Below are 20,475 nucleotides of genomic sequence, written 5' to 3'. Positions count from 1 at the left end.
ACCTATAAAGTAGGAGACGGTTTCCTGACTTTTTCCTCCTCTTTTGACCATATGCATGTGTGTTTTCTCTTTTCTAATCCTGTGGTCTTGCTTTTGCCACGTCATTTATCCCCACCTCTTGTCTTCACCCAACCGGATTGTGCCACGTGTCTCTTAATAAAAATTGTAAATTTTGACTCTAACACAAATGATGAGAATGGAGGAATTTTGTATAATATCGAGTAAACATTTTAGAAGGAAAATAAGATAAGAAAACGTGGAATGTTTACATCTGATTTTAATAAACTATACTTGTATATAGTAGCCTTTCTCATGTAGTCGGCCAAGTCTCGGTCAAGAGTCAGAAGTCAAAGCCGAGATCAATAAGAAATCAAGACAATAAACATGAGATCTTAGGAATTTTGATCAGCATGATTCTCTAATCATGTTCTCAATAGTCAACTCCGTAAATAATTTGACAGTTTGTTATTTAAGACGGTATTAATTTAAGAAAGCTCTCACATCCGATTAAAATGGTGAAAATAAAAGAATACTATGAAATCTGAAAATGAACCAAAAGGAATTACAAAGCTGTTTATAAACTTGTAATATAAAAAAAAATAATCAAATAACAAAACAAAATTATTTAACTTATAGAAAAAATTTCGAGCTAAAATAATTTAGAGCTAAAATTTTCTATACAAGGGGAAAGAAACACAGTACTACAGGTAAACTAGTGACTAATTCCAGTGGCTATCAGCACAAGGTGTGCAACCTTCCAACGCAATGTCGTCGATTTGGACTTTGGAGTCGTATATACCACCGAGCTTCCAGTTCGCTGGTAGAACATTTTTGGCCCATATCGTTTTTCCATCAAAGCCTGAAGTTATGACGAACCTGAACTGCAATGGTCCGCTACCAGGAACCCTGTTTGTTTCCCATATTGAGCCGTACTTGCGCGTCATGAATGTCCAGCGTGATGAACCAACCTAGACAATTGACTTAACAAGTTAGTTTCAAACTTAAAGAGACTGTCATTCCGTAAACTGGCAAATATATGCGTATGCAGGACGTTGAGAAGCTGTAATTTACCTTAGCAACATCAATAGCTACGATTTCAGTTTGGCCACCTTGGTAGAGAATTTGGATAGCCAGATAACCGGGATTTCTGGTAGACACTTCGGTTTGGTCAACACGAATGGCCATGTTTCGACGTTTATAATCACAAGGTACCCTGGTGCACATACAATGTAACATTCCGATTAGTAAACATCAACCAGTTGTACTAGCTAATACTCCGTATGCAAGAAGGTCAAGTTGCGGAATTAGCTGTATTATTTTGTCATACTCAAGATAGTTGAAAACAATGATATCAGATATAGTATGGGTGTCTAGATTTGTACTAGTGTTACGCTACTGGTACATATGCGGATATGTCGAATTTTGATTAATTGCCAGTTATAAAATGTGCGCTAAATGTCGGACAAGCGAAGGCGTACCATTTAATGCTATGTAGCTCCATGTTTTTAATTAGGATCATTATGAGGGGAGAGCGGAGAGACACAACACAAGGACACCTTTGATTCATTATCAGAAGGGGCCACTAAATCATTATATCTCGATTTCGACAAAATATTTGAAATTTGGTAAACATTTTAACGGAACGTGTAAAAAATAGGATTTTGTCTGATTCTTTAATCGGGTTAATATAGAGGTGTCCATGACACTATGTTCATATTACCAACATTAACATTGTATATAGCTTTTTAACGGTATTATGATCAATATGTTTTTTTTTAGTGTAAAGGGAGGCCACAAGAGCGATTTTGATACTAACAGAATTGAACCAAGGTTATGAGCATATTAAATAGTACTTGATTGAAATAATGAATGAATAACAATCATACCTTTTATATTCGACGTCTAAAGCTCCAAGCTTCAGAACTTGAAGGTCCTTACCAGGTAAGGCCATGGCTCTGAAAGCTCTACTGCTTAGCACAAAGTCTGTTTTATTACTTTTGTTAATGTCAGTCAACACCACCTTAACCCCTGCTTTATTGCACATTTCACTGTTCTTGCATCTTATCTGTCCAACAAATTCAAAATTCAGAATTGATTCTTACCCCCAATTTAAATAAATTAAAAAAAAAAAAACCATGTTCTCTATGAATTAAACTAAATATTCACACTGTCCCAATCATTTGTTTATATATTTGGTTGACTTTGACTCTGTAGGGGCAGAGCCAAAAATGAAATTTCGGGTTATCAAACTTTCTTCTCGTTGTTTAATACAAAATCGCTAATTTTAACTATTTTATGGGACTTGGGATAGCGAGTGCTACCCTTTGCTACTAGGGGCAACTCCGCCGTGATTGCGAGACAGCCCAATAAGAAAAACGTAAAGAAATGATCGGAAAATTAAGAGAATGGATAACATATTCAAACCTGATAGCAAGCACCACAACCAGCACCATCTTTGAAAAGTGAAGGAACACCAGCTGCCACGTGTCCACCATTAAACTTCAAAGCTAAGGAACCATACCCACAAGCTCCAGCTACATCAAATTCAAAAATTAAAGATTACCCACTTAATTAAATGCCAAAATATTATCTGGGTCGATCTTAATTTGATGTTATATGAACAAAAAATTAAATGGGTCTGAATCAAATTAATTAATTAATAAATAGACTTACAAGAAAGAGATGAAGCTTTGGTGTAGATAGCTGCTTTTGATAGCACACACTCTTCACAAGCTGTTGCTATGGAGAAGAGAGTGAAGAACAAGTAGATTATAATAGACATTATTTTTATTAAAATGAGTTTGATTAAGATTTTAGGAGTTGATTTTGTATTTCAAGATATGTATGAATATGATGTGTGTTATGAAAATGAAGATGGTGATGTTTGGTATTTATAGGGAGGAAGTGCCCAGTAGAGTGTAGACTGTAACACACTAACATATACGGAGTACAGTAGAAACACGGTTGAGTAAATATGATTGGGTTAAACTGGAAGTATTATATTCGTATTGTTTTGGGGGACAGATAAGATTGACTATAGTCCTTGACTGTGTATTTATTTAATTTAAGACGGGTATATTCTTTTTTAATTTGAAACGGGTTAAAATGAATGAATATGACGAAAACCTAATACCTAATTTAGGGCTGAGCAAAAAATCTAATTATCCAAACCAAACCAATTTCCGATTCCAAAGTTAAGTTTGGATCGGATATCCGATCCGAAATCTTTGGTTTTGGTTTGGATATGAATATTAAAATTAAAATATTTGGATATTTGATCCGATCCAACAGTGTAGTTTTCTAGTATAATTTTGAGAAAATACGATTATATTTGATACAATGGCTTAGTTAAAGTTGAAAATATTAGAGAAATATGTAGGTGATACTTCAATTTTATGTCGAGAACACTGAGTAAGAATACTAAAAAAAATCAATCATGTAAGACAATGAATATGATCGTTGTTCAAACTTAATTTTAAAATAAATCTCAAAATACGGATATCTGCATCCGGTCCGAATTATTTTGGATATCTGAAACATTTGGTTTGGATATGGATATCTGATTTTAGAAATTTCTAATATAAATATCCGATCCGAAATACTTCGTAACACTTTAGATCGAATATCCAATCCTTGCTCTGTCCTAACGTCTATAGCTTAGCAAGAAGTCCATCCTGTCAATTTCCCTGAAATGTTATTTAACTCATTTTAATCGATAGATATTTTCGTCTTAAAAAAGACTCAAGTTGGATAAGATTACAAGAATAAACTTACGTAAGAGTAAATGAGTAGAGTACTAGAGAAAACGCGGAAAAGATAGAAGGGAGAAAAGATAGGAGACTATGATGGCCGACTTGTGGGATATAGCATTATAGCCTGTTGGCTGTTGCTGTGTTGGCGTCAACAAAAGTGATGTGGGATTTTAGGTTCACATCTACTTGACAAGTGAACGGTTGATTTAACACAAAGTGACAACTATATAAATTGACAATTGGTAAATCCGCATTGGTCGTTTTAAGATTAAAACGAATTAATTGAATAATACTTCCTCCATTCAACTCAACTCTATCACTTTCTTTTTTCACGTTTGCCAACGCGTGTTTTACGCGCTAAATATCATTAGTTACGTATTTGCAAAAATTATAAAAATTAGATATTTTTAATGTAGCCGTAAAGACGAATCAAATAAGATCCCACATGAACATATTTTCACTTACGTATCGAGAGAAAATCGAAATTGAATATACAATTATGAATAGTGTATAAAAGAGAAATAGGTAGAGTGGAGTTGAATGGAGGAAGTACTCCGTATTCTTTATCCTATTTAATCGAATTTATGTTTAGAACATGTGCTGCCTTAAATAGAAATTTGTACTCCCTCCCCATCCAAATCAAAGGTAACATGGGAGGGAGCACAAGTTTTAAGAAAATAGAGAAAAAGTAAAGGTAATATTGGAATTAAAGTAGGATCAATTGTAGCTTAATTAAAGGAGGGCCACAAATATGATGACATTTTCTGTAAATAATAAGGGTGTATGAGGGGTCTTTAGTCATGTTTTTTACCAAATAAGGAATGGGTAGTTTGGTTTGGATGGTCCGAATAAGGTAAGTGTTACCTTTAGTTTGGATGGAAGGGAGTATAAATAGAAATATTCTACTCCCTTCAATTCACAATAAACCTCCCATTTTATTTTGGCACAAAAATTAAGGTAACACACTATCCCACTATATAATTAAATTTAGACCACACAAATACAATACCCCACCATACAATTAAATTTGGACCACACAAATACTTACCAAAAAAGGAAATAGGGAAGTTATTATGAATAATTGAAAAAGGAAATAGGGAGGTTTATTGTGAATTGGAGGGAGTAATTTCTTTATGGCTAGTCGGATTATGAGTTGGATATGGACATACGGGAACGGTTTTCACAAATGTTTTAGAGAAACATGATATCGTACGATGGTCCCTAGATCGTTTGTTATTATTTTTTTTCACAAAATCTCATTGAAGAAGGCGATATCCGTCACAAATTTGTGATGGATACCGTTTCCTCTCACAAAATACCCATAAGAGGTGAGTGGGGAAACACATGGGGGTGCCCCACCTTATCCATCTCCCTTTTTGTGAGAGGTCTTCAGCTTGTGACGGAATTAGCTCGTCACAAGCAAGACGCTTTGTCTTTTTTAGGGATGGATTTTGATAATCTTATTTACTCCATTATTCCCCAACTAATTCCATCACAATTTTGTTTTTGTTTTCTACCTTAATTGTTTTTAGCATGACCTCACGAAGCCTTGTCAAGATCTTTTTGGTTTTTGGATCCAAAGATCTTTTAGGAAGTATAACGCTCCGTTTGATAAGACATTTCAGGTACCTGATTTGGTCAAAGTAGTTTATTTGATCAAATTTTCAGGTAACTTATTTTTTTTGTAAGCGTTTGACAAGTAGCTTATTTAACCAAATAAGCTACAGGAAATGAAATGCTACATAGAGTAGCATTTGAGATTTCGGGTACCTGATTTGATTTAATTTTCCGTTTTTACCCCTTAAATTTATACTATTAAATAATTATCATATCCTTTTACGTCATTTCATCAAAATCAGATAGCTTTTTAGTTAATTTGTCAAACACTTTTTTATATAATCGGTTACCTTATCAGTTCCTAATTTTCAGCTACCTTATCAGTTACCTTTACAGTTTCAGTTAACTTTTCAGCTACCTTTTCAGTTTAGTTTATCAAATAGAGCCTAATATTATAGCCTTTATATAACCCTGACTACAAACAAGGTCATTTATGAATAGAGATGAAATTAAACAAATTAAATTGTGAACAAACTAATATAGCTTTCTCTTTTGGTGCGAAGGGAGTTACCAGAACAAATATTTGCTGACATGATTCGAATTCAGGCTATTAGTAATTTAATACCATCCTTTATAACTCGACCAACTAAGTTAGATTACGTAAAACGTAATTTAAATTTGTAATTAAACAGATTAGGAATGCGGTTATAAAGCTTGTAGCTGGTGAGTAGTTGCGGCTAACATTGAGATGCACTGAATATAACAATTGTTTAGATAAGTTTGGTGAGGCGGCAAATGATAGGAAAGAGAGGAACTCATAAGTGCTTGCTAGTTCACTCTTAAACCTTGAACCAAAAGCATATAATCCAAATTTTAATACCAAATATCATCAACTAATTTCATCATAAACCCTTACTTTCTAGTTTTAAACCTTATCAATATCTCTTTGGAGCAATACAGAGAATAATTCTTTTTTGATAAAGGATTAAAAAGTTCATGATTTTAAGGAAAAAAATATAGATAATATGTGGTTCCTTTGATAGGTAGTTTATTTGTTTATCCATATTTAAACTTTTGTCAATATAATAAAATAAAGTTAACAAAGGATATAGTATTCCATAAGTAGGTAAGTGCACTTTATTCAATTTTTCTTTTTTGAAACAATGCTAAAAAAAAAAGTAAATTGTCACCAAACTTGATAATTGTCGAATTGGTGTCTATGTAAGATTACATTTTCCGAACCCTGCCCATGTTATAGTCGTCATTTCACAAAATTACTTTTGTAATACCCGTCCTTTTAAGGACCCATTGACCGACGTTGACCGACCTTAAACACCTATCTTGACCTTCGGAAACCTTACGAGTGGTGACTGGTGATGATGGGAGCTTTGGCTTGTGTGTTACTCGATCTAGCCGAGGCTACTCGATCGAGTAGCTTGGGAGCTCGATCGAGTAGGGGTCACTCGATCGAGTAACGGGTTTGCAGCGGGGAATTATAAATCGATAATCGTGAAACCTCAAATCATTTTCGCACCCTTTGCCTAACCCTAGATGTCGCCTCTTCTCTTTCCCTTCACCATAATCCCTTCCTTTGAGGTCCTTGAAGATGCTTGCACCATGGGGATGGGTTGCTTGAGTCGGGTAGCGGTCTTGACGCCGGATTGCTATGTATAGGTATGTTATCGTCATCATCATCGCCATCGTTGTTTTCAGTTAGGGTTGTAGTGATAGTGATAGATGATTGTACTGTGTGTATAGGTGTCTTGCTTGGTTGATTTATATCGTGTGATCGGGCGCGGAATCGCTACTGTTGGCTAAAGGTAGGTTCGCGTACTCAGTACTGTTGGTTGTCTAGAGTGTCTTTTGATGTGGTTTGGTTGATGTAGTGTCGGTGTGGCTGATTGATTGTGGTAATTGGTTGGTGTTGTGTTGTTTTGGTTATCGTTGTTGTGGTACAGCTGATTATGATTGTCTGTCTCTGGTTCTCGAGGTGCGTCCTCGGCTGAGTGGAGTCACTTGCGGGAGTGGCTTCACGCCCGTAGTTCGCCCTCCGTGGAAGCCGCCACGGGATGGGATGTGCACATTAATGGATATGGGTTTATCGCTCAGTTTGATGAGCGGGGCTTAGATGGGAACGGCTGCGGTCCCCCACTGGCAGGGCTGGTCCAGTGGATAGTCGGTGACGTTGATTGGTTGGAGGAGATATGGTGTGTGTGTGTGTTGTTGTGCTTGTGTTGTATCTGTTTTGTATGTAATTACTTCAGTTACTGACCTTGTGTGGTTTGTTTTGTTGTTTGTTTCTGTTGTGTCATCGGGCAACCGAGATGGTAACGCCCTTATATGCTAGGAAAGGTCTTGTTAAGGCTCCTTGATATATGGGGGTGTTACAACTTTAAGGTAGAAGTGCTATTGCAAATGGGGACTTTGGGTTAAAACAAAAGTTTCACAATAACTGTCAATTCCCTGTCGTGTTAAAATGGGTCATGGACAGTGTTAGGCGTGTCGAACCAACAACCCTTGTGCCCACTTCCCTCTATACTGCCCGTCGTGCCTGAGAAAATAACTGGCTCAGGACGTACACTCGTCGGTGGCGTATATATACCATACCTCATTTTTGAGATTGATGGCTTTTCCCATGTTGTGTCTGCTCGCTTTTTAGCCCACAAATGCTTGTTTTTTTTGGTTTTGGGGCGTCCTAACCATAAATGGTTTTTTTTATCACAAGTTCTTCATTAAAACGGGTCAAATAAATACCAAATAACATGATAAGTTGCCTAGGAAACGCTATAAGTTTTATCACCATTATGACATATGATAGTATTTGGATCTGTTTTATAGATCAAAATGGATAGTCGTCTTAAGCAAGACCTATTATTTTTTACTCGTATTAGTTAATGGGTTGTGCCAGTGGGCCAGCCTACCGCACCATCCTGTGTGCTATTAGTGGGCTGGGCATAGGTGGGCTGTCCGTGCTGGGCTTAGGCACAGTTTTTTTTTATTAAAACAACAGCTTTGGAGTGGCACGCAGCCGATGGCAGGTCGTATCGTATTGGGTAATGCTAAACCCATGTTGGGCCGTGCCAATCTATTAACACGTGTCCACTTCCATCTCGACATCCAACTATTTTAACAATTGGTCTCCCATATGACAGGTTACCATTTGTGCCGGATATTTTGTGAGATAAAATGGTAACAAAATGGGTTAGTGGAGAAAGGGGACCACATGAATAGTGTTGCAGAGAGAAAAAAAGTGGGTACTTTGTGAGGTAAAATGGTATCCGTCACTCAAGAGTGACGGATATGTGCCGTCACAAACAAGAATTTGTGCTATTTTAAAGGCTCTATTTTCACCTGTTGTATTATCGTTTCCAAGATTTTAACCTCTTGAATAAACAAAAGAAGCTCTGTTCTTGTATAACTGAGACCCCATCTTCTTAGGTTCTGTACACAAGCCCATTTATGGCCTATTAACGAAATTAGCCCAAAGTAACTCTTTGTTTTAATATAAATCAGATAATCCATATCGGAATTCAGAGCTATCAACACTTGCGAGATTAGACCGTATTAAGTTAGTCGACATCAGCAAAATAATTAAAAGAGCTATTTTTTTTGGTTGTTGTAAAGAGAGTCATAAGGACGATTTTGATGTTTACGGGATTAGACCGTATTAAGTTAGTTGACATGTGCAACTAAAATTTGATATTAAAATGAATATAATCAACTGCCCTACAAGGCCTATTCCAGAGGATAAACCTAATTTTCTTACCTTATAAAAAAAATGCTCTAAAAGGTTTAAATTTTCTTTATTGCAGAAATAGCAGTACTTTGCCTCCAAATTTTGATACTGAAATTACAAGCAATACAGGAAACAAACTCCCACATTGCGCATTTTGCCTGCTTATCGAGTACCTTACATAGTATAGGATCGGAGTTCCTAAAAGCAAACGGTAATCCACGGAATTCACTGCTTGAATCCCTTGCAAGCTTTGCATTTCTCAATAGCAATATTGCTAATCTGAACATTAGAGTTGTACACAGCTCCAGGCATCCATTTAGCAGGAAGAATTTGTTCATTAGTATAGAAGTATTGTGCATCAAACCCTGATGCAATTATAAATCTGAACTGCAATGATCCTGTCGGTGCTTTGCTTGTATCATATACTGCACCGTAGTTATGGCTCATTGAAACCCATGTCGAAGTATTAGCCTGTTGATCACAAAAATGTAGGAGAATTAAATCATAGATTCAAATCACATAAACAAGTTGAGTACATTGAAATGTTTTAATGCTTACCGCTATTACTTCAGCTCCTAAGATTCGTGTTTGGCCACCTTGGTAGAGAATCTTGATTGCCAGGTAATTCGGGGGTTTGCTGTAAGCTTCTACCTGGATGGCTAGGTTTTGGCCTTTGTAAACGCACGGTACCCTGGCGCATAACCAACCATGGATTATGACGTGAGTAAAAGCTTAACTGGTAAAGTCATTGAGATGTGAACATTGATTAAGGTTAAATATTCAGTAGACCGGAAAAATGTGTTAGACAAGTATGTTCAATATGAGACGGTATTCTTGTGTATTTATTAAGACGTGAGAAAAAGCTTAGCTGATAAAGTCATTGAGACGTGTGAGACATGATCTAGTCTCAATCAACATTTATAAGACCGTCTCAGCACTCTATATATAAGTCTATGGCTTACCAATTACCATGAATTAGGACGAAAAACAGCAAATCGAAATTTCAAATAGTTACTTGCCTCTTATATTCAACATCCACAATTCCAAGGCCTAAGAGTTGTTTGTCCTTGCCAGGCAAAGCCATGGCCCTGAAAGCTCTGTTGCTCAACACAAAGTCTGTTTCGTTAGTCGGTGCTTTGTGGATATCGGTCACCACTATGTTTGTCCCGGTTTTACTGCACACAGCTATGTTCTCACATCTTATCTGTGCATAACATCAAAGTAATCCCAATTCAGTTTCCAACTTTTGACATCATTCAATCATAAAATTGAAAGGCAATATCCAAACTGAGATACTAATCTTAATACACCTACTAGTTAATCTAAAGTACAATTGGTCGATTCAGTTTCCAACCGAAGAGGTCTTAGCCTAGTGGTTAAAACTGAGATAACCTGACAATATGTCACGGGTTTCTAATCCCCTTCCCCCTATATTGTATCTCATTTGAAACTTACTAGTTATTCTTAGCCCAGTGATTAAGATTGAGGTAACCTGACAATATGTCACGGGTTCTAATCCCCTTCCCCCTATATTGTACCTCATTTGACACTTACTAGTTATTCTTAGCCCAGTGGTTAAGATTGAGGTAACCTGACAACATGTCACGGGTTATAATACCCTTCCCCCTATATTTTACCTCATTTGACACTTACTAGTTAATGGGTCTATAGTCTATACCATGTCCGAGTGTCGAGTATCGGAAATAAAGTCGGGTTAACAACATTGAGATCTCTAAATAATTTAGGGTACCTTATAGCAAGCACCGCAACCTTGACCATCCTCGTATATATTAAGACGAGCAGCAGCAGCATGGCCACCATACATCTTCAAGGCCAAAGCACCATACCCACATGCTCCAGCTACATTTAATTTAATCAACAAATTAGAAATTACCCATTTAATATTTTCACAAAATATCATCTGGGTAGTTGTTAATTTGAGCTAATTCTAACTACAAATGATATGGGCCGGCTTAACGTTTTTAAGATTAAAACGGGTCAAATGAACAAGATTTCAAAATGGTAGTAAAGAGAAGATCAGTAACATTGTTCCGAAAGAAATGCTTACAGGAAAGACCGGAATCGGTAGTAAAGAAAGCAGCTTTAGAGGTGTCACATTGTTCACACAGTTGAGCTGTTGCATAAGCTGAGAAGAGAAGAAAGATGAAAGAAATAAAAAGAGCCATTTTTTCTGCTGAATTAATGTAATTTGTTGAGATGATGAATAAATATGGTAAGAGTTGCTATTTATAGAGGAAAGTCTCTAGGGAATTGAGCAAGTTAGTGAGTGAATGAGTGAATGAGTGAATGAGTGAATGAGTGATTGAGTGAGTGAGTTCATATTAGCACATGGGAGACAAACTTGGGAATAAATTGTGAATTATTTTACAATAGATCTTGTATGAGACGGATATGTTTCTTTTAAGAATAAAATAGTTGAATTAAATAATATTCTATTTGTATAGGGGATAATTTTTTTTGCTAATCTCCATGCATTTTGTTTTAGCCTTATGTATATAATACTTGACCCGTTTTAACTTAAATCGGATATTGTAGGTTTTAAATGAGAATTTGTGATTATTTTATGGGTTTCTTGAAAGTGATGATCTTTCTTTAATGAGGTTACGGGCAAACACTACTGAAAATGCGGGAAATATGTTTTTTTATGTACAATTTTCATTTTTTTAGAGTGAAAATGGTATAAAAAATAGTAATATGAATAATTGTAATATAAAATGGTTTATTAGTAAAAATTGTTACAATTTAAGATGAAATATATATGATAAAATAGATTGTTGTACAATCATTTTGAAAATACATGTCAAATGCAATAATCACTTTAAGCCAAGTGTAATACGGAGTAACAAAAGAGTTACAAACAATAAATAAATGAATATGGGAAAAATGATTACTTGATAACTTCCCAAATTTTCATTTGTGATGACACTATTCTGTCACACAAATTTATGACCTTTCACAAAGAGCAAGTGAAAGAACAAGTGGAAGGGAAAGTCGGTCACCCGTCACCAGCAAAAAGATACGGAGTATGCGATAACTTACCGAGACAAACTTATCATTTAACTTTCTACGAAATGTACTTGTTTTTTCCAGTAATAATCAGACAAATTGTTGCGCCAGTACTACCGTACACAATGCGGACTTGTGCTCTTGCAACAATCTTCTCCTAGGATTTCAGTAAAATAGCCTTTCTTCTGTTTTATTTGGAAATCAACTTAAAATTTAAAATCAAAGTATTTTACGTATTTAATTGTATATAAGTATTAAGTTATTTACATTGAAATATTGTAAAACATGAATCTACATTAGGAAAACATTTATAGGTTTCGAGAAAAAAAAAATTCCCCAACACAAAATTTTTATGAACGAACACAGAATTACGGTGAAATAGATTTAGCGGCACCAAAAAAAACTTGCTTATCCTCCAGGATAAATTTTGCTTGTCTTCCCTTTATGCCTGTAAGGCCTAGGTGGCTAGGTTCAAAGCCCAAGTACCATTACATTTAAAAACACACGGATGTAATTGTTAGGAATCGAACCGCGCACCTCTCTTATTGAAGTGATAAATATTTTAGTAAATAACATTAAAAACCAACAATATTACCAATGGTTTATAACTTCACAAAATTATTGTTTATGGTCGGGATATCCATCATGAACAATATAAAACAAATCAAATAGATGGATGAGACAAAAAAACATAAACCGGGGAATGACAAACCCTTCTTTTATCCACCTATATAGCATTATATTAAATCTGTTTATACTTAGGACAAATATAACTGTTTGGTCGAAACTCATTAAGAGGAAACAGCCATGATGCTAGTGAAGAAGTATGTTCCACTATAACCAAATTAGCACATGTTTCATTTAAGTTGTTTATGTATTATTTGAAGCCGTATTAAATATATTTAATTTAATGTTCTAAATTCTGCCACTCACTTCCGCGAAGATCGACTATTATTGCCATTGCCTCCAATCAATACGCGATTCAACAACCTGGCTACATAAAGTATCCCATGCTATCACTGTTCCCACCTGCATTCAATTTCTCACGTGATTTTGCTTTCAAAATACTTCAATTCTATTTTTGCAAGTATTTTTGTTTGAGAAAAAAAATGTTGGATTATTTTGTTTTTTTAACGTCTTTTATTTTTTATTTTCCTTAAAAAACATTTAAGAGCATACATGGACAAAACAATTACGAGTATTAATCTGTTGTGAGATAATTTTACACTTATATTGTATAAATAAACAAGTCACAACCCAAAAAAGGATTTATATTCATATTAATTTAAGGCTACAGGATTGTGAAAAGTCTTTTTAAAAAGACGGTTACAACTCACAAGTAAGATTTCATGATTCTAAAAAGGCAGCAAGTGAGGAACGATGCATTCCTTACCTGAAGTAACTATAATTAACTAAGCACAACCAAGTGCATTAAGAAGCACTATCACGCTTGGTACTAAATTGTGTTAGTGCATTACTCCCTCCATTCAACTCCACTTTGCAGGTAGGGGCGGTTTTAGAGGGGGTGCAGGGGGTTCACCTGCATCCCCTTTATTCTGAAATATTTACAGATTAGTTTCAATAAGTATCATAAAATGTTTGGTGGTGCAGTGGTTGAAAACTTAGTTTGTATTGGTTAGGTCATGAGTTCAATTCCTATAACTATCATTTTTGCACTTTTATCCCATTTAGTTATAAATTGTGTCTTTAATGCTACTGTATTTAATACCTAGTTTTAGTCATTCATTTTCATAAATTCCTTCTATAATTTTTGTTGTTTTTTGGTAGTTTCATCAATTTTTATCTCATTTAGTTATAAATTCTGTCTTTAATGCTATTTAATACCTAGTTTTAGTCATTCATTTTCATAATTTCCTTCTATTATTTTTGTTGTTTTTTGGTATTTAAATTCCTTCTAAAATTTATAAATTCCTTCTATAAATTTAGTTTCATCAATTTTTTGTGTTTAAATTTTCGTTTCCATCACCGAAATCATTGTTAAACTTTTGCATCCCCTATGATCATATCCTAGAATCGCCCCTGTTTGCAGGTTTCTATTTTGCACACTATTTACAAGCGGACATTCAACTTCAATTTTCTCTCGATACATAAGTTAAAATATATTCATGTGGGATCTTATTTGATTCGTCTTTAAGAGTACATTAAAATTATCTAACTTTTATAATTTTTGCAAATACGTAACTAAAAATATTTACCGCGTAAAAGTCGCGTTGGCAAACATGATAAAGCAAACATGTAAAGTGGAGTTGAATGAAGGGAGTATGATGCAACTAACTGCATTCAGAAGCTCTAATTTGAAACGAGTTGTTGTAATGCACTATGATGTGGTGTGATTGTGAAGAGCGCAACATCAGAGCTTGTTTACGTAGAATTTGCTTTTAATTTGTTAGACGTATGCGTGCTCATGGTTTTATTGGTAGGCGTGAGTGGAAGGAGGTTCTACCTCAAAAGGTTGATGTAGTTGTTTCAATTGATCATGATATGAATTAAACTCCTTTATAGGTTTCTAAAAAAAAAAAAAGTTTGTCCCTATAGTTAGGAGTCAGTTTCGTAGGAACTTCAGGGTCCGTTTGGATTGAAGGAATTGGAGAGAAGGGGAGGGGAGGGAAAGAGAGGGATTTAATTTCCTTTGTTTGGATAAAAAATATGGGAGAAAGGAAATGAAAGAGGAGAGAAATGAGAGGACTTATTTTCCCTTCTATAGAACAAACTATAATCTTTCCAAGGGTGGCAAGATTTGGAAAGAAAACATTATTTGGACTCTAATTATACCACCAGCATCCTTCAATCCTCCATCCATTCTTCATCTCCCTCCTTCCTCCCCTTCCATTTCCCTTCATAATTTTTGTTATCCAAACACCCACGTCCCATTAGCCCTCCCCTTCTCTCCCCTCCCTTCACCTCCCCTCACTTCCCCTTCCCTCCCCTTCCCTCCTAAAATTGTATCCAAACGAACCCTCAATTTCATAAGAATTAAGTTCATGCATTCAATTTGGGTGAATTTGGCAAAATTCTTGCATCCAATTTGGGTGAATTTGGCAAAAGTGTTTAGTTGTTTATTTAAGAATTAAATTTCATGGGAACTTCCAATGATCAAGAAAGCAGGTCAAATCCTACATCATGTAGGTATTAGAAGTTCCTGAGAATTTCTGGAAGTTTCAAACTCAATTAAGGTTGAGATTTGTAATACAATATATCTTAAATAATTAATTTTTATTATTATAAAATCATGAAGATAATTTTGTAATCAAATAAGTACATAAAAAATAGATTTACAATATCTCATAATTTTTATTTTCACACTTTTGTTCAATTATAATTTGATAATTTTGTAATCATATAACAACACTGCCTCTTCATCACCTCGAACCGCGTGGCCAACTACTACGTCGAAAGTAGATCTGTATGTCAGACATCACTGCCACCTTATTATCACTGCGAACCGCATGCCACGTCATTGTTGCCATCTTACTTAAGCATTACTCTCGTACTTAGGCCTTAGCGAGCTAGTGAAGGTAATAATGATGACGATGATGGTGGTGATTGCGAGGATGATGACGATTGAATTGACTAAGATAAGTAAGAGGAGACAAAACGTATAAATGGTAGAAATTACATCATAAAATAAGTTTTTAAAAATGTTGCGAAAAGTTGGTGATCGACCCTTTTTTTTACCCGAACCCGTCCTAAAACTCGTATAAACTTGACTAGTATATACCCGACCCAAAATACACCGGACTCGTATATTACCCAAACCCAAAACTACCCGACCCATAACCCGCCCGTTTAATCCGTTTGACATGTACATACCTATACCCTTAACAATTGGTCTCCCTTGTGACGGGTTACCATTTGTGGCGGATAATTTGTGAGTAAAAATGGTAACAAAATGGGTTAGTGGAGAAAGGGGACCACATGAACAGTGTTGCAGAGAGAGAAAAAGTGGGTACTTTGTGAGGTAAAATGGTATCCGTCACTCCAAAGTGACGGATATTGCATGTCACAAATGAGAATTTGTGTACCCTTAATATGTTTAGACGACAGTAACTGATTTTTCATCCGAAATACATCAACGTTCAATATCGTCATTATTATTCAGAGAGTATTTTGAATCGAGAATAGCCGCAGGCTTCCTTTGCGGCAGCCGATCTCGACGTTCCCAAATTTTCAGCGTTAATCAGGCAAGATCATTGATTCGTCACACTTATTCCTTTTATTTTTCTATGTTTGTTGTAATTGGGATTCATAATTTGTGTTTATTTGTTTGTTTATTTGAGTTCAAAGGATCTTTTTAAAATACACGCTATGTCCCGTCATTTGTATACCTTTTATATTCATCGTGAAAATGGGACGGAGGGAGTGATTTTGTGAAATTAAACAAGTATAATCGGGCTTTGTTTATCATTTTTTAGGGAAAATTTATCGTATGTTTTGTTAGAGTATAAAATCAATTTTGGGATTCCAACTATTGATAGCTTGGTTGAGATGATTTTTTGTTATGGTATCTAGAGCCATGTGACTAAAAGGTCACGGATTCAAATCTCACCGAGTCAGTGCCCCTCATTTTGTTTTCTTTTTGGGTCACCAACCCACCAATCCCCATTTCTAAAGTGAAATGTTAAGCATCAGGTAGATTCTTAAGTTTTACCCCTCATTTTGAACGAGACAACTTTGACAGGGTCTTGGTCACAAGTTCTGAAAGCCATAAGTTTTGCGTCTCAAGTTGATCATCTTTAGGAGATCTTCCATTTCAAAAGAAAAAACTGCAAAACTTTCCGAACCTGAATAATTGATTGCTTCATGGGAATAACTGACTAACAATGAAATCAACCTCTTAAGTCTGAACTATTATCGAAAATCATATGAGAGTATGAGACCGTTTCATTAACCAGATAACTAGATAGTACTTGTTCCGCACCTGTATGTTTTGCTTATTACACTAGTTAGTCTTAGTCTTAGTTTTTCTCTCCTTGCCGTTGTTACTTACAAATTGATCCTTTAAGTAATCTTTGTGATTCGGATTTAGGCACACTTGAAATTATTAACCATGTGGGCGGATCCCATGGAAACAACCAGCTTACTTCCTGATGATATATTGGAGGAAATACTTGTGAGGCTGCCTGTAAAATACTTGCTTCAATGGAAATGTGTTTCTAAACACTGGTACACTCTCATTTCCGATTATGAGTTTGCCAAGAAACATTACCATTTTCAATATGCCATGCTCGGAGCTGATAATGACGCTGGACCTCTCTTTCTTGATTTGCCTTCAAAAATTTCAAAGCCGGTTCAGTTTAAACTTTTGTCGAAAGTTGGAGGTGACAATGTTGTTTTAGATATGACTGCTGATTTCGAACGTGATATTCCGCCAAGGTTTAGCAATGATTGTGAACTACGTAAGCTATCTCTTCGATGTATGGGGATTATAAATGGTGTTATTGGCCTTCAATGGGGTCGCACTCGCTTGGCGTTATGGAATCCAGCCACCAGAGAATTTAAGGACGTTGCTCGTTGGCCAAATATCCCTAATAATAAAGCCGCTGAACAGTTTGGCTGTGATATTCATGGCTTAGTATTTGATCAACAAGCTAACGATTTTAAAATTCTGGGACTAATTAATTTCGATGGTGGTGAGAACGATGATATAAGTACCATTTATGAATTCCATTTGTACTCGCTCAAGTCCAACTCTTGGAAGAGAATTAAGAAGGGTCCAAGTTGTCGTCTAAGTGTTATTTTTTCTGACACAGACGCTTACTTGAATAACGGTGTTTATTATTGGCTCACAATTAAGGATATTTGGAGTGATGAAAATCCGATCTTATGTTTTAACTTCAGCACTGAAATTTTCAAGGAATTTGAACCTCCCAAGGGTTCAGGGTGTCGTAGTAATCATCGTACGAGGATATTTAATGGACACGTAATGTGCGATTGCAAGTACCAGCAGACAATAGGAAAGTATAAGGAGGGGCTTGCGCTCTTTGTTACACGTACCTTACAAAACATGAATTGTAGTTTTGAAATATGGGCAGTGACAAAATTTCGAGAGGATGATCATGGAGTTCCGTTGTCTTGGGAACTTGTCGTTACAGTTGAACCTATCCACTCATTCCCTTGGTCATTAACTGTGAGGGCATTTCGAGCTTATGGTGATCTGCTTGTTATTGTTCAGCGTGGGAATTATGGCAAGGACTATGAGGCCTGCCTCTATGATCCCTCTACACACACATTCAACAATCTGGGACTATCATTTTGTTCCTGTTTTAAGTATGTGGAGAGCTTGTTTTCTGTGTCGGGATAATTCTTCGTAAAGGTAATCTTATTGTCTTTGCAGGCACAGTTCCTTTTAAATAAGAATGGCGGAAGAAGAGTCTAGTTGCTGAAGGCATTCATGTTGTTTTTTTTGGTCAATGTCGCATTTTATCTTTACCTTATGCTTACAGCAAGGGTACGGAAATAAAGAATCGTCTTCTTTTCGTATGTATCTATTCTTAAATCATATTTCAGGCAGTAGATCATGGGAGGCATCACAATTTATAAGTAGTACCAATTCCCAAATGTGGTAATTCTTCTTAATGCAGTTAATTGACTAGAGTTATATGACTCATTTTGTAAAATTCGTTAAAGCCGAGTTTTGTATATGAATATTAGTTTTATATCAACAAAAAATCACCCTTTGCCTATGCACCAGAGGGGTCAGTAAATGGTTTGGTTGTCGGAGCAAGTTAGAAAACATTGTTGGGCGTGAAATATTTAAATTGTCTCGTATAATTGTATACGTTTTATTTCACTTTTTTATTTTTTCTCGCCCACGAAAGTCACAGGCAACATGAATATGAAGGCTTGAACCAGGTAGGATTTTCCGGTAGCAGACTGGCAATAGTAGATATTTATTTTTCGGTTAGCTACGTTTTTTTTTTCTCGGTGGCAGACTTTTTAACTGTTTTGTTGAAGCAAAAACCATTCATTCAACACCCAATTTCATACATTATTATTCACCGTAGAACTTCATACATATTTATTTGTTATCCTCCTTATAACAGTAATTGTATGAGCAAACCATAATTAATGATACGACAATCATCCTTTATAACTCAACTTTACTTGATCAGTTAGGGAATTTTATTACTGTTATTCCCGTCTTATGATCGTCACCACACTCGTATATCCAGCCGTCCTGTGGGCAGTCTTGGATGCGGAAGGTTTGGTCCATGCAAAGATGGATCTCCTTAAGCCAGAAGATGGTTTTGAACGCACAAGTTAACTGAGAACGTACTCCCAAATTGGTTTTAATAGCATTGCGGATGGCATCCGGGGTCGCACTGTATGATCCTGGCCGGATGGCTGTAACAAAAAATATACTCCATAAGTTAAAATAGGAAAAACATTCTCTATATATTTAGTCAAAAAGATACAAATAAGATGGCTTTATATCAGTACATGTTTCCAACAAACATTCAGCAATACCCACAACTAGTGTGGTATGTGACTACGTGAGATATTTTGAATCCGTTTTATACACAACTGTAGTTTTAAATCAAAATTTGTACGTTGTACTACATACTCGTATCAAAGTTTAGGAATGAATGAACAAGGAAAAGCACAAATAAAAGTAACCTGATTTAGCAAGGCCATTTAAGAGTTTCGGTGAATGTAGTTTTGTTAGTCGAACACCTTCCTTGAAGTAGTCCTGTACGGGCATCCCCGAACACCTTCCATGCTTGTTCCACTCGTATTCCCAAAAAGCATTCTCCCTCATGAAGTAGCTCGGCCAGTACTTCACCAAATCTTGCCTGAATGGCTGCCATTTTTGGGAACGACGGATAGTGAGTCAAATTCAGAATTGTGTTGATACGTCAGCTAGGATAAAAGCTTTGAAGATGTGGCAGGTGGTATTAAAATAAATTATTTAAAAGACTTGTTGATAGATAAGAACTACGACTTACCTTCACTACATTCCCAGAGAATTTATCGCCACCGGTACAGTTCACCAAAGAAGGATACCAACTAGGAGCCGTCGGCCATAGTCCATGTAGTTTAAAGGATTCGGGAAGAGGATCTTTTTTATCCGTGCAATTATTGGTGGAGCAAACCGTGATTGGCCATTGAAAAGAAGCAATGTACGCCTTTGCAGGAGCGGGAGGAGGAGAAACGGGTGGTGGTGGTGCAGACACCCCTGTCACTGCGAGCTTTAAGGCCAATATGATAATTACGTATTTCAGCATATTTAAATTTATTTTTGTTTATGCTTAGCTTCTTCAAGTGGTGCAGTACCTTTGTGAAAAATGAGTGGATTTTATAGGGCAAACCACTTGCTATTTTTTGAAACATAATAGCCTATACTCAAAGTTAACTAACCATAATAATACTCTCTTTAGCCTT

General features: G+C 35.9%; 4 protein-coding genes across 4 annotated transcripts; 1 reads left to right on the top strand and 3 right to left on the bottom strand.

The window, feature by feature from the left end:
* Positions 1-507: 507 nt before the first annotated feature.
* On the bottom strand, positions 508-2,985 carry LOC141611298 (expansin-like A2). The gene is made up of 5 exons (XM_074429812.1): positions 2,674-2,985; positions 2,425-2,534; positions 1,887-2,065; positions 1,072-1,213; positions 508-968 (listed from the first exon to the last, which is right to left on the bottom strand). Exons 1-5 carry the CDS (start codon positions 2,780-2,782, stop codon positions 720-722), a joined length of 789 nt encoding a protein of 262 aa, XP_074285913.1. The 5' UTR covers positions 2,783-2,985; the 3' UTR covers positions 508-719.
* Positions 2,986-9,093: 6,108 nt separating this feature from the next.
* Positions 9,094-11,384, bottom strand: LOC141611299 (expansin-like A2). The gene is made up of 5 exons (XM_074429813.1): positions 11,114-11,384; positions 10,796-10,905; positions 10,065-10,249; positions 9,604-9,736; positions 9,094-9,516 (listed from the first exon to the last, which is right to left on the bottom strand). The coding sequence occupies exons 1-5, from the start codon at positions 11,229-11,231 to the stop codon at positions 9,271-9,273; spliced, it is 792 nt and encodes a 263-aa protein (XP_074285914.1). The 5' UTR covers positions 11,232-11,384; the 3' UTR covers positions 9,094-9,270.
* Positions 11,385-16,156: 4,772 nt separating this feature from the next.
* Positions 16,157-18,797, top strand: LOC141612776 (F-box only protein 8-like). The gene is made up of 2 exons (XM_074431530.1): positions 16,157-16,274; positions 17,120-18,797. Exon 2 carries the CDS (start codon positions 17,141-17,143, stop codon positions 18,392-18,394), a length of 1,254 nt encoding a protein of 417 aa, XP_074287631.1. The 5' UTR covers positions 16,157-16,274; positions 17,120-17,140; the 3' UTR covers positions 18,395-18,797.
* Positions 18,798-19,026: 229 nt separating this feature from the next.
* LOC141612775 (uncharacterized) lies at positions 19,027-20,475 on the bottom strand. Its single transcript, XM_074431529.1, has 3 exons — positions 20,040-20,475; positions 19,711-19,894; positions 19,027-19,437 (listed from the first exon to the last, which is right to left on the bottom strand). The coding sequence occupies exons 1-3, from the start codon at positions 20,316-20,318 to the stop codon at positions 19,202-19,204; spliced, it is 699 nt and encodes a 232-aa protein (XP_074287630.1). The 5' UTR covers positions 20,319-20,475; the 3' UTR covers positions 19,027-19,201.

This window comes from Silene latifolia, chromosome 11, assembly GCF_048544455.1.
Source record: "Silene latifolia isolate original U9 population chromosome 11, ASM4854445v1, whole genome shotgun sequence".
NCBI classification, from domain to species: Eukaryota; Viridiplantae; Streptophyta; class Magnoliopsida; order Caryophyllales; family Caryophyllaceae; genus Silene; species Silene latifolia.
The sequence above is the reverse complement of the archived record's forward strand: the minus strand, read 5'-3'. Positions and strand labels throughout refer to the sequence as shown.

What these genes read in the sequence shown, in the direction of transcription:
- LOC141612775 (XM_074431529.1), bottom strand. Translation starts at nt 20,318, where the DNA reads ATGCTGAAATACGTAATTATCATATTGGCCTTAAAGCTCGCAGTGACA. An exon ending in TCTCTGGGAATGTAGTGAAG is followed by an intron (nt 19,895 to 20,039) that starts GTAAGTCGTAGT and finishes CAAAAATGGCAG; the next exon opens with CCATTCAGGCAAGATTTGGT. An exon ending in AAATGGCCTTGCTAAATCAG is followed by an intron (nt 19,438 to 19,710) that starts GTTACTTTTATT and finishes TTTTTGTTACAG; the next exon opens with CCATCCGGCCAGGATCATAC.
- LOC141611299 (XM_074429813.1), bottom strand. Translation starts at nt 11,231, where the DNA reads ATGGCTCTTTTTATTTCTTTCATCTTTCTTCTCTTCTCAGCTTATGCA. An exon ending in TACCGATTCCGGTCTTTCCT is followed by an intron (nt 10,906 to 11,113) that starts GTAAGCATTTCT and finishes AATTAAATGTAG; the next exon opens with CTGGAGCATGTGGGTATGGT. An exon ending in TAGGAGCTGAAGTAATAGCG is followed by an intron (nt 9,517 to 9,603) that starts GTAAGCATTAAA and finishes TGTGATCAACAG; the next exon opens with GCTAATACTTCGACATGGGT.
- LOC141612776 (XM_074431530.1), top strand. Translation starts at nt 17,141, where the DNA reads ATGTGGGCGGATCCCATGGAAACAACCAGCTTACTTCCTGATGATATA.
- LOC141611298 (XM_074429812.1), bottom strand. Translation starts at nt 2,782, where the DNA reads ATGTCTATTATAATCTACTTGTTCTTCACTCTCTTCTCCATAGCAACA. An exon ending in CAAAGCTTCATCTCTTTCTT is followed by an intron (nt 2,535 to 2,673) that starts GTAAGTCTATTT and finishes AATTTGATGTAG; the next exon opens with CTGGAGCTTGTGGGTATGGT. An exon ending in TAGCTATTGATGTTGCTAAG is followed by an intron (nt 969 to 1,071) that starts GTAAATTACAGC and finishes TCAATTGTCTAG; the next exon opens with GTTGGTTCATCACGCTGGAC.